This window comes from Tenrec ecaudatus, chromosome 1, assembly GCF_050624435.1.
Source record: "Tenrec ecaudatus isolate mTenEca1 chromosome 1, mTenEca1.hap1, whole genome shotgun sequence".
Taxonomy (NCBI): Eukaryota; Metazoa; Chordata; class Mammalia; order Afrosoricida; family Tenrecidae; genus Tenrec; species Tenrec ecaudatus.
The window spans coordinates 15,092,938-15,107,326 of NC_134530.1; the positions used below are offsets into that span (position 1 = coordinate 15,092,938).

At 50.8% G+C, this 14,389-nt stretch overlaps 1 protein-coding gene across 1 annotated transcript; it reads left to right on the forward strand.

Moving 5' to 3' along the window:
- Positions 1 to 6,068: 6,068 nt before the first annotated feature.
- Positions 6,069 to 10,932, forward strand: LOC142431677 (mitochondrial carrier protein SCaMC-3L-like). The gene is made up of 6 exons (XM_075536688.1): positions 6,069 to 6,200; positions 6,512 to 6,664; positions 6,830 to 6,934; positions 9,133 to 9,300; positions 9,398 to 9,545; positions 10,760 to 10,932. Exons 1-6 carry the CDS (start codon positions 6,069 to 6,071, stop codon positions 10,930 to 10,932), a joined length of 879 nt encoding a protein of 292 aa, XP_075392803.1.
- The last annotated feature ends 3,457 nt before the right edge of the window (positions 10,933 to 14,389 follow it).

Here is a 14,389-nt window from a genome sequence, read left to right on the forward strand (position 1 = left end):
CTCTTCATTTCTGTAAGAATTTGATGGATATGTTTTTATGCTTTTTCATTTGGTGCTTTTATGTTCATGAAAGGTATGGTTTCTTGGTCAGTTAAGGCTTTCATAATTGAATAGTGACCCTATTTGTCATTTATTATATCATTAATCTAGATGTCTATTTTGTCAGAGATTAATAGTGCTACTATATATTACTTGTGATTACTGATAGCTTGGTATGTTTTCCCCATCCTTTGATTTTTGAGTCTATGCTTATCTATGCTTTATGGCATTAAATGTGACCGAATCTGGAGTAGGCTTCATGTGTACTAAAAAAAAGAAAAGGTATAATGTGTTTTGTTGGGTGAAGTTGTCCTTCTTGTGTCTAAGAGATCAAGTTGATTGTATTGCTTAGTTCTTCTTTATGTTCCTTAATTTTCTAGATAATTTTGTCATTTGCAAAATTGATGGGAAATGGGATAATTGGTTCCCATTTGCTGTGTTGGTCACAAGATCAATTCTACAGACCATGGGCCATACGTTGAGGGCGAGCTTGGTGTCAGTGGTCTTTAGTGCTATTGTGGATCATCTAGGGCATGGTCAGCAACCTTTTTGGCTCTCACAGGATCCTCTTTTTGGGGATTTACAAGAAATCCCAAAGGAAATTTTTAACTAACTGCCACACTGTCTTTTCTGATTCTACCATCCTCAGCTCATTAGAAGAACTTCTATCTCCTCAGTATAGATGGATACAGACCAGCATGAGGTCGTTCCAGAGCCTTGCTCTCCCTCTTCCCTGGTGAAATCACTGCAGGTAACAGTGGAAGAAGTTGCCTAGATATATCTTTCTTGTCCTTTTCAAAAATGTTTCTTCCTTGTTGAGAACATCCACATCAAAACACTCATTTATCCAGTAACGACTTCATGTACAAGCAATTGTCGCTGACGCATGATGTCCCTCCAGTGGTGTGACCATTCTCACCTACCTTTCCCCAGATATCCTCCTCCATTCTCATTAATTCATTATATTCAAGTTTCCTATCGAATAAGTACCTGTCACTGCACGAATACCTGGCTGTGGTGACAACAATGGCTTTATAGTAGGTTTTGAGGTGAGATACTGCAAGACCACCAGCTTCGTTTTTCTTCTCAAGGAGTTCTTTGCCTATCCTGTTTTTCTCTCTTGTGGACCAGAGAAAAAAGTATTCAAAATACAAACAGGAAAAATTATGCACAGTAAGAAGCTCAGGGTCGTTATTTTATGTCTGCTTGTGTTCTCAGCTTTGTCCATCAGCTTTGACTCTGATGTGGACATTAATTTGTGGATTGATGAGATGTTGCAACTAGAGGACACAGAAAGTCAATGGAAAGCAAAGAGAGAAAATAATCATATTTCTCCCTCGTCATTACTTGTCCCACAGTTGTTTAAGAAGTCTTATTAAAGATTTATTATAAGATTAGTGCACAGCACAAAGAGGGAGAGGTTATAGGAGTGTTAGAACACAGAGCAACAGTCATGCCAACAGAAGATGGCTGGATCGATCTCTTGTCTTTGGCGGAAATCAGGACTCTGAGGAGCAGAGAAGTTTTGAGCAGTTGGGGGCAGTGTCCAGTCATATATTATTTACTACCTTGTGGTCTTTTATGATGTCAGGTTGGGGTAGAGATTAAGGTAAAGGGAAGTATTGGGGTGTCTGATACACCTGAGAGACCTATAGTCTTATGATTAGGTTAATGATCATGAAGGATAAGATCTCGGATGGCCTAGGTCACAGGGAATGGGATTTTCACGTCATGGGTGATGGAGGTGATCACGTGGTGGTGAGGAGTGTAGTCTATCCATGCCATCTACCTGGATGGTGGAAAGAGACAAATGAAGCAATGACCTACTCAGAGGCAGGATGCTTACCAAAGTGGCTTTGTGTGCTGTCCAGGGGGTAGTGACATGGGACAGCTGGAGAATAGTTATGGCCATCCAATATGTCAGTCAGCAGAGGGTTCAATCATCTTTGCTCCTTTGGCCTAATGTCAGCAAAGAAATTGTATTATATTTAACTTTCATCAAAATGATAGATCTTCATTTTGTTTAGACCTGTCTGTGTGCATCCATGATGATCAAATTCATCAGGGGATTTGAAAAGTACTTTCTATACATTATAATTGAGGTGAAGCAACAATTAAGCTCTGCCTACTACTCAAATGGTTCGTCGTAGTAACCTACACTGGTTCCACCAGAAGCAGTTCTTGGAATTGCTAGCTCTGGGGCTGTTCTCCTTTGGTGTTTAGGGTCATTATGAGTTAGGATCACTTGGGCCCTTTTGAGGCAGGATCTCTCAACAGAATCCAATGCATGTTATCCAATAGTAGTGCTGTCTAGGTAATATGATTCATTCTTACAACCCAAGTGAACTATTATCAATCGCTCTCTTCTTATGGATGTCACACTCGGTGTGTAGCACAAGCTATTACCCAGGATTCATAGGAATCTGTCAGAAGTGGAAGCATATTTGCTGCTTTGATTGTATTTTGTTCCCAGTGAGGAAAATATATAATCAAACGCAGATAAACTGAAAAAAAAAAAAGCAAAACTGAGCTAATCTCACTTCTTATCTGGCTATAGGAGTCCCTGGATGGCTCAGTTTTGTCCTGCTCCTCTCCCTCCTCCATTGCATCCTTTGCCACTTACACCTCATTGACTGTCACAACACAGCCTCATTCAAATCACCTTCGATGTTGTCTTCACTGTGCCCGTTTTCACAGTTCTGGCTCAAACCTTGACTTGATTGTGTTAGAGAGGGTTCTCTAGGGAAGCAAAACATGGATTCTTTTGAATATTTATATATATGTGATATGACAGCTAATCAGTCCACATAGCAGTACAGAGGGCTCAGTCCAACTCACTTCTGTTTGTGAAGTCCTTTTGTAAACATAGACACACACTCAGGATTCTCACCTTCCCTTCTACAGTGTCCTGGGATACCTGGCGTACCTGGCCAAAAACCTGCCCGACACCTTCCGCGAGGCCAAGTTCCTGATAGCATGCCGGTGTTCTCTAGTGTCTGGGCCATCTTCCTCCCAAGGGAGCTCATGGTCGTTGTGGATATTTCCATCTTGGCCTCCAAGTGTGGGGCATGTAGGCTTCATCTTTGCACAACAGTGCTATATGATCTCCCTAAGGCCAACTAGAAACACATCGAATGGGTTAAGGAATAAAATATGCTTGGGAAGAAAGTGATCCACAGCTCTGTGAGCTTTTCTCATAGATTTTACAAAAATAATAAGCATAAGTCGAAATATAAACGATGCCTTCCCCAGTCAGCTTTTATGCCATGGACGCATCAGCTTTTGTTTTCCATGGCTTGTTGACTTCAAGTTCTGGGAGTGAGTTCCAATCCATAGGAACCTCGGGTACAAAAGAACAAAGCCCGAGCCGGGCCTGTGCATTCTCACAGTTTGGGGACACTTGACTCTTGCATCCAGTTTTCCAGTCCTCTCACTGGGGTCACTTTCTTACTGCTTTCTTTCCTACACCTAACATGTCATCCTTTCCCAGCTACTGGTCCCTCTTGTTAGTAATTCCAAAATAAATGAGATAACTCCTCACAATCTGAGTATGCTTCTCACAGAACTGATTTGCTTGTTCTACATCTCTAAACAGGAAGTAAAGGGAGGAGCCAACATCCTTGGGCGGGTCCAGCAGTGAACTCGCTGGCATTGAGGACACCGGGAAGAGGGGCTTTGGTAGAAAGTCCTTGCGATCCATGTCTGAAAGATGATGAAAGAGCTGGTGACTACGCCAACCCCCCATCCCAGCAGCCACTTCCATCCATCTGCAAACCACCTTGCCCCGGTCAGGTCGCTGTGACAGTCCTTGTCGGACAGAAAAACTGCGGGGAGCAGCTAGCCTAAAAATCAGCAGCAGGTGTGCTTCACCACCATGTAGCTCTTCAAGCTGTCAGAAACGGGGTGGCCTAGCCTTCACTTCTGTAACTCGCCTCTCGGTACTTTCAAACCGGGCACTTTTCAGTGAATAAACCAGGCTTTGACCGGTTCCCATGGACAAAATCCTGTGGCATACTTCCTCCTCGGGAACCAGTGAGGACGCCATGCGTGGGGCCGGACTCCAGGTTGGGGGACGAGCCCCAAAGTGGGCAGGGAGACAAGCCTGGAGATCTGCTTCTGCCCAGAGACCAGCAAGAAAGTCCTTTAAAGCACAGTTCTACTCGCTACCGCTGGGGGCGCAGCGGGCCAGTCTGACAACCCTATTTATTGGTTTGTTTTCCCTGTAACACATTGGTAGGTTTGGGGCGCCAGGTAGGGGCCCCGATGGGGCACGTGGGCAAGGGTTCAGCTGTGAACCTAAAGTGTGAGGCTTCAAGCCGCCAGCCCTTCCGGAGAGCGATATGAGTACCCTTGGGGCCAGGTGGGCTTTCCACCGCGGGGTGGCTCTCAGCTGGGGCTGTGGTCTTTCCTGCCACACACCAGGGGCTCACAAGGACCTCTATGACCTCATTGGCTCCGGGAGGACTTAAGGCCCTGCAGACGGCTCTTATTTGAGACGACAATGGCGACTCAACCTGACAACAAGCAACAGCATTGCTCTTGGGCAAACACCCAATTGCAAAGATTAACAACATTTTTATTCCCCGAACATCCAGCCCCGCGTCCGTCCCAACCACCTCGCATCATGCCCCCGCCCCCATCACCCTCCCAGGACTGGAATCCACGGAACACACTCCTTCCCGGGCCTGTGTTCAGCCAGGTGGCTGACCACAAGCAAAAGCCTGCCACCTACCAGCAGGTAAGACTGGGGACTCAGCACACATTGTGGGGGAGGGCGAAAGCAGCCTGTGCCCTGCCTTTAGCTCCCTAGGTCCGTGTCAAAAGGGGGGCTTTGCCAGTCAGGCACCGACCTATTCTCTCACAGTTAGGAGGCCGAGGGCATTCCTCCAACACAGAATGAGCCTATGGGGCAGAGGGGGTTTCTGAGGCTAGCGGGCTTTCAGAGAGCAGGCAGCCTCAACTTTCTCTTTAAAAAAGGGCTGGTGAGGAGGAACAACTGACCTTACTGTTAACAGTTCAACACATAACCTGTGACACCACCAAGGAACCCAGTTAGGAGTTCAAATTCAGAGTTCTCTCTCTCTGTCTCTCTCTGTCTCTCTGTCTCTCTCTCTGTCTCTCTCTCTCTCTCTCTCTCTCTCTCTCTCTCTCTCTCTCTCTCTCCTGTCTCCTTTTTCATCCATTTATGCTTCATGTGGTCTCTTAGAGCTCAAAAGAGATGGGCTCAGAAACCTCTCTGCACTCATGTCGGAAACTCACTGCCATAAATCCCTGCTGACTCACAGTGACCCCACAGGACTTCGTAGAAGTGCCCCTTGGTGTCCGGAGACTGGAGAGCTTTAAGGGAGTAGAAAGCCTCATCTTTCTGTGGAGCGTGTGGAGGGCTGGGATTAGTCACTGCTGACTTCCTGGTTAGCAGACACAATGCATGACCCCCGGGAGGCCAGCAGGGCCCCTCTCACAAATGTGGTGGTTGACAGCATGTTGAGAATGTGAGGCAAGACAGAAAAGGCCAACTATCACACAAAGGTGGGCCATCTCAAAAAACTCCCAAATCAAGAAAATTTTAAATTATCATTCAAAAAAGATCGACCTTCTCGGGAACTTGCCGGGGCAGTTCTACTCTGCGGGTAGGGCAACTGTTGGTCGGAGTTGGCCCGATGACAGTGGGTTTGGCTGGGTTTGCCCTGGTCCTCTGTAGGCTTCCAGTCTGCTCAGCCATGAAAGACTCCATGCAGGAGAATGCGTCTGTCACATCTGTCTTCTCTTGCTGGTTGATGTGGACCGCTGACCATTGGGCGAGCAGTGGGTTGCTTACCTACCGCAATTAAGACGCTGGTGAAGAGTTGCCATGAGTATCTCTTGGGTAGAATACCTCAATTCCTAAGCCCCTCTTGGCGAGCCCAGTGTCCCGAACCAAGCAGAATGGATTGGCATGAGCTTCCGACCTTGGCAAGGAGAGGAGAGCCCATGACATTGGGTGGGGATCTCTATCTGGCCCACAGCTGTTGGATACTGGAGAAGTCCTGATGGTCCCCATGGGGGACGCAAGGATGGACAAGGAGGGGGCCTGGTGGAAGATTCTGCTCTCTGGAGCCGTCGCGGGAACCGTGTCCCGCACCAGCACCGCCCCTCTGGACCGGACCCGAGTGCACATGCAGGTGTGGGCGTGGGGCCTCCACTGCAGCCAATGGGGATTAGTGGGCGGGGCTTACCCGGTTTCAGGGTGGGGCTCTAGGGTATTGTTGGGGATACAGGAAGGAGATTGTGGTTTTGGTGGATGGGGACAAGGGCGAGCAATGGAGCCCAGAGGTGAGGGGGAAGCTTGGAGTGACGGGGGGAGCCTGATTTTTTCAATGGCGCTGGCTGCACCCAGATCCGAGGAGCTGGGAGCTGCAGGTGGGGCTGGGTTGAGAATGGAGAGGGCATCGGGGAGGGGTTTGTCCAAGGGTCAGGTCTTTTCCACCCTCAGGTTTACTCTTCCAAAAAACACCTTATGAACCTGCTGGGGGGGTTACGGAGCCTGATCCAGGAGGGAGGCTTCCGCTCGCTGTGGCGCGGCAATGGTATAAACGTGCTCAAGATCGCCCCTGAGTATGGGATCAAGTTTCTCGTCTTCGAAGAGGTAGGAAGTGATAGGTGTCTACAGCCCCGCCCTCCGGATCACACGAGCCCGCCTTCCCAGCCCTCTGTCTCCTGTCCGAGTCCTCAGGCCCACTCCAAGGTGGGCTTGAGGCTGGAAGGCCCCGGAGCTGTGCTCACCTTCCTCTCTCCTCGCTCGGGCCCGCAGTGTAAAGCTCACTTCGGGGAGTCCTCAAACCCCATCTTCCAGGAGGATGTCTTGGCGGGGTCTCTGGCGGTGGCCGTTTCCCAGACGCTCATCAACCCCTTGGAGGTAAGTGAGAGCCTGCTCAGTGGACGGCCTCGCACAATGAAGCGACTGCAGCCCCTACCTACTGCGCAATGACTCGTGTGCCCCAGGCATCCTGCACAAAGCACCGTGTTCGACCCTCACCAGGACCCGCCACATGATCTGCCGGCTCCATTTGGTTGGTGGTTACTGTCAGATTGGCTGTGATGCTAGGTAACCTGGCCATGGCATTCTTGGGCACCTCCTATGCACGTGACAGCTGGACTTTGACTGAGAAAGACTGAAGTAGCATCGATGCCCTTGAGGGATGTGGTCGGTTCCCCGGACTGTCAAATGAACTCCCAGATCTGCCAGAATGCTCTGAGAGGCAAGGATGGCGAGACTTTGGCTCCCAGACTTTGGCCATGTTCCTGTCCAGTGAGCAGGACCCACAAGGAGATGGGTGGATACAGTGGCTGCAACCCCGGCAGAAACATCAGAAGCACAGTTAAGATGATGTACGATTGGGTTGGTTCCTGCTGCTCCACTGAGTCCCTGTGAGTCAGAACCAAGTCCCCAGCACCTCACAGGAAGCACTCGCATGACAGCAGGGAACACTGCTCGGACAGAGACACTCAGTGCCCTTTGGGGATACTGTTAATCCATCTCTGGGAAGCTGGCCCTTGTGTTTTACTGACCTCCTCCTTTCGCAACCAGGATATCTTTTTTTATCACCACTGGGTTTCCTGGTCACTCAGCCAAAGTCTTGCTGTCCTCACATCTCAGAAGCCTCTGCTGGCATTGCCCTAAGCCGGGCTCCTCCTTCGGGGATCCCATCATCCAGATACTGTTCTTGCCAATACCGTCTTTCTTAGGCATAGACTGATTGCCCAACTGTTACGTGCATATGACGTCACCATGGCTTCCAGCTGAGTCCTGCCTGTGGCATTGTGGCTCTTGGACACTTCTCAAGAGGGGTGTTGCACAAGTGCCCAAGGCAGCCTGTCCCTTGAGTGCCTGATTGCGGCTCCAGTGGGAGCTAGTGGCAGATCTGAGCCAGACGGAAACCCTTGACTGCTTTGCTCTTTGCTCTTTGGGTCACTCTGTTGTTTCTTGGTCCAGTTCTGAGGTCGTTGGTTTCCTCTGTGTTGGGGTGCCATCCATCCTGACGGCTGTAGTCTTTGATCTTCATCGGTAAGTACTTCCAGTCAACTTTCCTCCCAGCCAGCAAGGCTGTGTCCTTGGCACCCGGCAGGCTGCTCAATGGCCTTGCTCGGCTCCTGATTCCACGTACTTGTTGGCATCGCCCAGCATCTGGGATCACTGTCTGCACACAGGATGGAATCCTGAAGACAGGGAGGGGATCCGACGTTGAAGCACAACTTCCCTGGTTTGAAACCCTGCGGTCTTCCTGCCTCTGCTCATGTGTTCATATGAATGTGGGGACACAGCTGGTGTGGTTCAGGGAGCGTGAACATCAATTGTTTTGTGTTTCTGGTGTCCAGCGTGTAGTTGACGAGACCAGATATGGCTGGGGATACAATCCCAGACAGTACACCTGAGGCACAGTTACCACCCTTCAGTCAGGAAGGCTGGCACGGGACGGGAATGGTTTCAGCAGAGCTTCTAGACCAAAGCTTCCCAGAGTGGGTGGGCTTGAGCCTGGAGGGAGCACGGAGGGAGGCGTGCTGAGAAGACCCAGTGAGGCTGCAGAAACAGATCCCTACACATTATGTGGTACCATTGGCTTTAGTAGTAAAGTGTTGCATTGCCAGCGGGTCATGATTTTGTTCTGAAAGGGGGTAGAAAGCAAAGTAAAATTGGGCACAACTCTTGTACCGGATAAACCAGGAAGCAAGGGCTGGCCATCTACTTGCCACACTCGTGTATAAAACCCTGGGGGGTTGCCTCCTGACAGATGAGGTTAACAAACCTGGAGAGTGAGTGTCTGTTTCCCTGGGGCGGGTGTTTGATTTGAGGCAGGGCTGGCTCCAGGGCACTTAGCCCCATATGTCCCACTCACTGCACTTCCCCGGGCCCCAGAACAGGGATGCCCATAGGGGTTCTGAGGACCCTCCTCACCAGTGTCCCCTTGACGACCGTGGACAGTCTCACCGACCTCTGAGGGCCTGGAGGCCCACCCCGTTGTTGAGCTTTGCCAACAGGGCTCCTTGCACAGGGACAGGGCATGAGTCCCCCATGAGACTACTGACAGGAGCTCCCTGGTCTCCCTGCCTCCACAGGTGCTGAAGACCCACCTCACGCTGGGACGCACAGGCCAGTACGATGGCCTAGGTGACTGCGTCGGCCAGATTCTTCGCCGCGAAGACCCGGCCGCGTTCTATAGGGGTTATGCGCCCAACATGCTTGGCATCATCCCGTATGCCTGCACTGACCTGGCTGTCAATAAGGTTGGCAGAGGTGGGGGTGAGGTTGCTGTAGGCGGCATTGACGTGGCCCAGGACTAGGGCCAATTCTGAGCCTTCTCTGGCCCCCTACCCCTTGCAGATGATGAAAAACATACTGGTAAAGAGCAGAGGGGATAACGAAGAACACAGCCAGGCTTACAACATCTACACACAGACGGTGTCCACAGTGTGTGGCCAGATGGCTAGCTATCCCCTGACGCTATTAAGGACCAAGCTCCAAGCAAAAGGTCTGCCTGCCCCTGATGAGACCCACTTTGTGGCCCCACCAAATGCCCTCAGTAAATCCCACACCCCCATTCTCCTTACTTGGCCCTGACCTCTTAGGCTGCCATCCAAATGCCTAGAACTCATACTTCCCCAAAAATCTTAACATCTTGTGCCATTTACCCTCAGTCCCAAAGGTGATCTAGTCCTGGGTGACACACACCTCGACCCCGCCCCCACCCCGTGCATGTTTTCCTCCTGACCTTGTGACACAACACTTGCTGAGGAGATGGTGGCCAACTTACACATTCCCGTGTCGGAGGGAAGTTGGGAAACCCGGGGCTGTTTCAAGGGCCCCGTTTGGGGAAGGGCATCTCTAGGCCTTCCTTCCCTAGCATATATCGGTGGACTTCAAACTTCCAATTAGAAGCTGAGCCAATGTCCCAAGGATAGACCACGCAGGGACCCCAGGACACAGGACTCACACCCCCAAAGAGGCCAGCTTGCTCAAATAGACTCATGACACACCTGCACCATACATTCTATCCAGAGATTCACATTGACCCAAATGGACAGAGCAGAATGACTCCTTAAGGTCTCTGAAGTTGTCCATCCTCATGGGAGCAGAGAGCTTCAGCATTCATCACTTGACACTGACTCGGTAACCCTAGAAGATGGGGTGGAATGCCATTGTGGGTGTCTGGGACTGTACCTCAACCATTATGGGAGTAGACAGCCTTGTCTTTTTCCCAGAGAGGCACTGGTGGGTACACACTGCTGGCTTTGAGGTGAGTAGACTAGACTCAACGCACTGGGCCACCTGGGCTCACTTCACCTTTAGCAGCTCCTCCTCACCAGGGTCCCCAAAACAACTCCTCAGATCTAATTCCCCAACTACCTTAATCACCACAACCCAACCCATCTGAAACTCTCAAAACAGACCAGAGCTCACTCCCTGACCTTGACAAAGCCTCTCTCCACAAGCCCCCTGAACACATGCCCAAGGCCCTAGCCAAACATAGGCATCCTCACCACAGTCACCTCTTTCAGGGGAATTGTCCAGAAACCCTTTCCCTACAAGAGCACCTGAAAACACCCTGAATGAAGTCTTTTGTTGCCGCCTCCACACTAGCTCATTTCCTCTGTAACATTCCAGACTCCAGGCTTTTCCTATCAGCACCCCAACACCCCCACTTCCTTTATTCTATGTGTAATAACTTGGCCTCATTCCTCATAGATACTGTGGAGGGCTCAAAGCCCACCATGCGGGCCATTTTCAGAGACATCGTGGCTGAGCAGGGCTGGCCGGGGCTCTTCCGAGGCCTAACACCCACTCTATTAAAAGTTATCCCGGCTGTGGGCATCAGCTGCACGGTCTATACAACAATGAAAAGCACCCTGGGAGTTTAGGTGAGAGCCAGACCACAGGTAGATAGGGGTGATTAGGTGGGGACAGTCCCTTCAACAGTACATGATGTGACACCCGCTCCTCCTGACAGGCTCTCCTGGGGAGGACATGATTGTGTCCATGGAGGTGCCTGAAAACTCCAGGAGCAGGAGTAGAAGGCCAGCATGTGGTGGAAACCGCTGTTGGCAGACTGGTGGCCAGTTCTCTGACATGCACTGGCAGAGGCCCAGGAACCAACCCAACAACTTCATGCAGGTGAGGGGCGTTGGAGAGAACTGCCATCTCCCCAGGAGTATATGAACTTTGGATGAAAGGGTGCCAAGTGACGGTTGTGTAATTAGGTCAATTGAAAGAGATGTCAGACAAAATGAGGCATTCAATTGCTCACCTCTCAGACGTCCAGGATCTCAGCTGTCAGATCCGTGCAGGGAGGGGGGATATATTTCAGGTTAGGGCTTATATACACTTTGGGGACATGCAAGCCCCCCTGGTTCCATTGTAAATGGGAGGGGTTGTACCTTCGGCATACTTGCAATAGGAAGGGACAGGCAAGGGGTGTACACGCCACAGTAAGAGCAGGTACTAAGAGTATCCATGTGACAAGATTGGCGGCCTCTAAGGACCAGAAGGCAGCCAAATCTTGTACCTCCTGGAGTTGGCTTCACCTGGCTTTGGGGCTGTCCTTCAGGGGAACAATCCACTGTCCCACTGATCAGGGAGTGGGCCCCATCTCAGGTGGGACAGACTATATAGTCTGAATGCTCTAGATGGCCATAGCCCTCAGGCTGGAAACCTTGAAGCAGTTCACCTCCAAGTGACTAGCCATTGACCATGTGTTAGCAAGCAGCATCTTAGGTTTGGATAAAATATGAGGGAAGAACCTGGGGAATAACCTACCTGTATGCGACACATTCCCAGCACCCTTGTGTCCCTGCCCAGGTCTACTCCTGCAAAACCAACAACCTGGATATCCTGGGGGACATGTGGAGCATGGTCAATGCAGGTGCGGTCCACTCATTGTGCTGTGGCAATGACATGAACGTCCTCAAGGGAGAAACTAGAGGGCACACAAGTTGATCAAGTTCATGGCCCATGAACAGGAGGGAGCTGTGAGCAGGCCTGGCATGGTAGGTAGCAGTGGGGGCTGGGTTCTTGGAGGTGAAGGGGCACTGCTAAGGCCCTGACACCTGTGCCTCCCACCCACAGGTTACATGGGCCATCCTGTGCCAGTAAGACATTCTGTGTGGACAGGAGAGCTCAATGGCTGGCTGCATGGCTAGTGCCAGAAATCAAACCTATATTCCAGAAAAGAAAGCATCATTGATCCAATGGAGGTGAGGAGGAGCTTGGGCCAACAGCAGGGGGAGCCCCCATAGCTGCTCCTGAGGCAGCACTCCTTTTGGAGTGTGGCAATGGGAGATAGGGTATCCAGAGAGAGTGATCAAGTGCCACCCTGTTGGCACCAACTCCTTGGATCCCAGAAGCCACAGAACAAGCCTTGCCTGTTCCCATGTCTTGGCCTCTGTGCTCCATAGCTATCTCATTGGCAGGATTGCGAGAATAGGTTAGCAGGCATATAATCCTCTTCTTAGATTGGAAACTCTGCTGACCACAGTCTAGCCTGAAGTCCCCACTGCCACATAGGTGGCAGCTTCTCATGATGTCTCTTGTCTTAGGATGGTCCCGGTACTCTCCAGGTGCTGAAAACGAAGTTGACCCTGTGCCGGATGGGCCAGTACATGGGACTGCAGGACTGCTACCAGAAGATCCTAGGGAACTGGGGTCCTGGGCCTTCTACCGCAGTTAACTGACCAAAGTGCTGGGGGTCTTCCCCTATGCAGCCATCGACCTGGGCCTCTCTGAGGTCCTGGGGCTGCTCATCTCTGTCCGCCGAGTATGCCGCAGGCCTGCATCAAGGATACTTCCTGTTCCAAAGCGTCCAGGACTCTCCTCCTGGCTCCCTACCTCTGACAGGGACGCCTCTCAGCCTTACCAGGCCACTTCCTGGCTGTGGGGGACAGAGGGGAATGAGGAGCCGCCCTTCTCTGTCCAGACCCCTGCAGTTTGACACATCATGGGACATGCTTTGTCCAATCCTCCCAGGGACTGTCTTGTGGGTTGCCTCCCGGTCAATCTCACTGAATTAGGACTGGCTCCGGATAACTGCCCTAAAGGTCTGAACCATTTCCGTAACCAAGTGGGGCCACAATACGAATTCAACAAGGATCGCGTTGGCCAGAAAATGGGACTTTCCATTCCCATATTCTCCGCGACGTTCACAACTTCGGTCATGAAACCTCAGAATGATCTGAGATTCTGTACGTTCATGCCATCTTTTCCTCTGCTCTCGTCCCCCTTTCTGTGCCTCCTGCCAAACCAGCCAACGTCCTCCTTTCTCAATCCCCTGTGGTGGACTCTTCCAAACTCCGGAACCTCCCACCACCGCACACACTTCCCATCTTTCTGATAGCTTGGATGTTTTGTTCTTCACACTTCCCGATCCTCCACCCTAGTCCCTACCATCTCCTATGAGTCTGGAACCAACCCCACCACCTTCTCAGCCTTCAGAGCTCCCCAAACATCTGTCTCCCCCTCCGGACCCCCTCCACTCTCCTGTTGTTTGGGGTGGAAGACCCTATCCCAGTTCATGCGCTCTTCTCCCTGATGGATCTTTCTCAAATAGAAAAATGCTTACGGACATTTTCTAAGGACCCCACTACTTGTTTTAAAGACTTTCAAACCTCACACAAACGTATGACTTAACATGGATGATCTTTATATCGTCGTTACGTCTACTCTTAACCCTGATGAGCGAGAGCAGGTTTTTTCAACGGCACAGCAGCATGCAGACAGGTCCACCTCACAGGTGCCACCATGCCCGTAGGCCCTCAGGTGGTCCGTAGGGGGACCTGACCTGATCTTATCAAACAGATACCCATGCTGGCTGAGAGGGCAGAGCTGGCTGAGACCGCTTGATACATGTTTGTTGGCCACCTTACACGCCATCTCTCATAAAGCAGTTAAGTTTGACAAGCTAGGAGAAATTACCCAGCAGCCAAATGAAAACCTCGCACCTTTCCCTTCACACTTCACTGAAGCCTTAACACAGTATACTTGGTTGCACCCCACCTCTCCAGCCAGGGCTAATGTTTTAGACACTCGTTTTATAATGCACTTGGCAATATTCAAAAGAAACTTAACACTGCAGAGAATGGCCCTCAGCCCCACATCCGTGACCTGCTCAACATGGCCTTTAATGTTTTTAATGTCTGAGAGGTACAGGCTGAGGGAGTACATGAGTCCCAAGCCCACCAACAGACTAGTTGGCAAGCCCAGGCTTTGGTTGCCGCTTTAAGACCCCAGCTGAGCATTTAACCTTCCAGCATCTTGACGCCGCTTTAAATATAGCCAAGAAGGGCATTGGGCTAAACACTGTCCACAGCTGTGAGCAACGAGCAA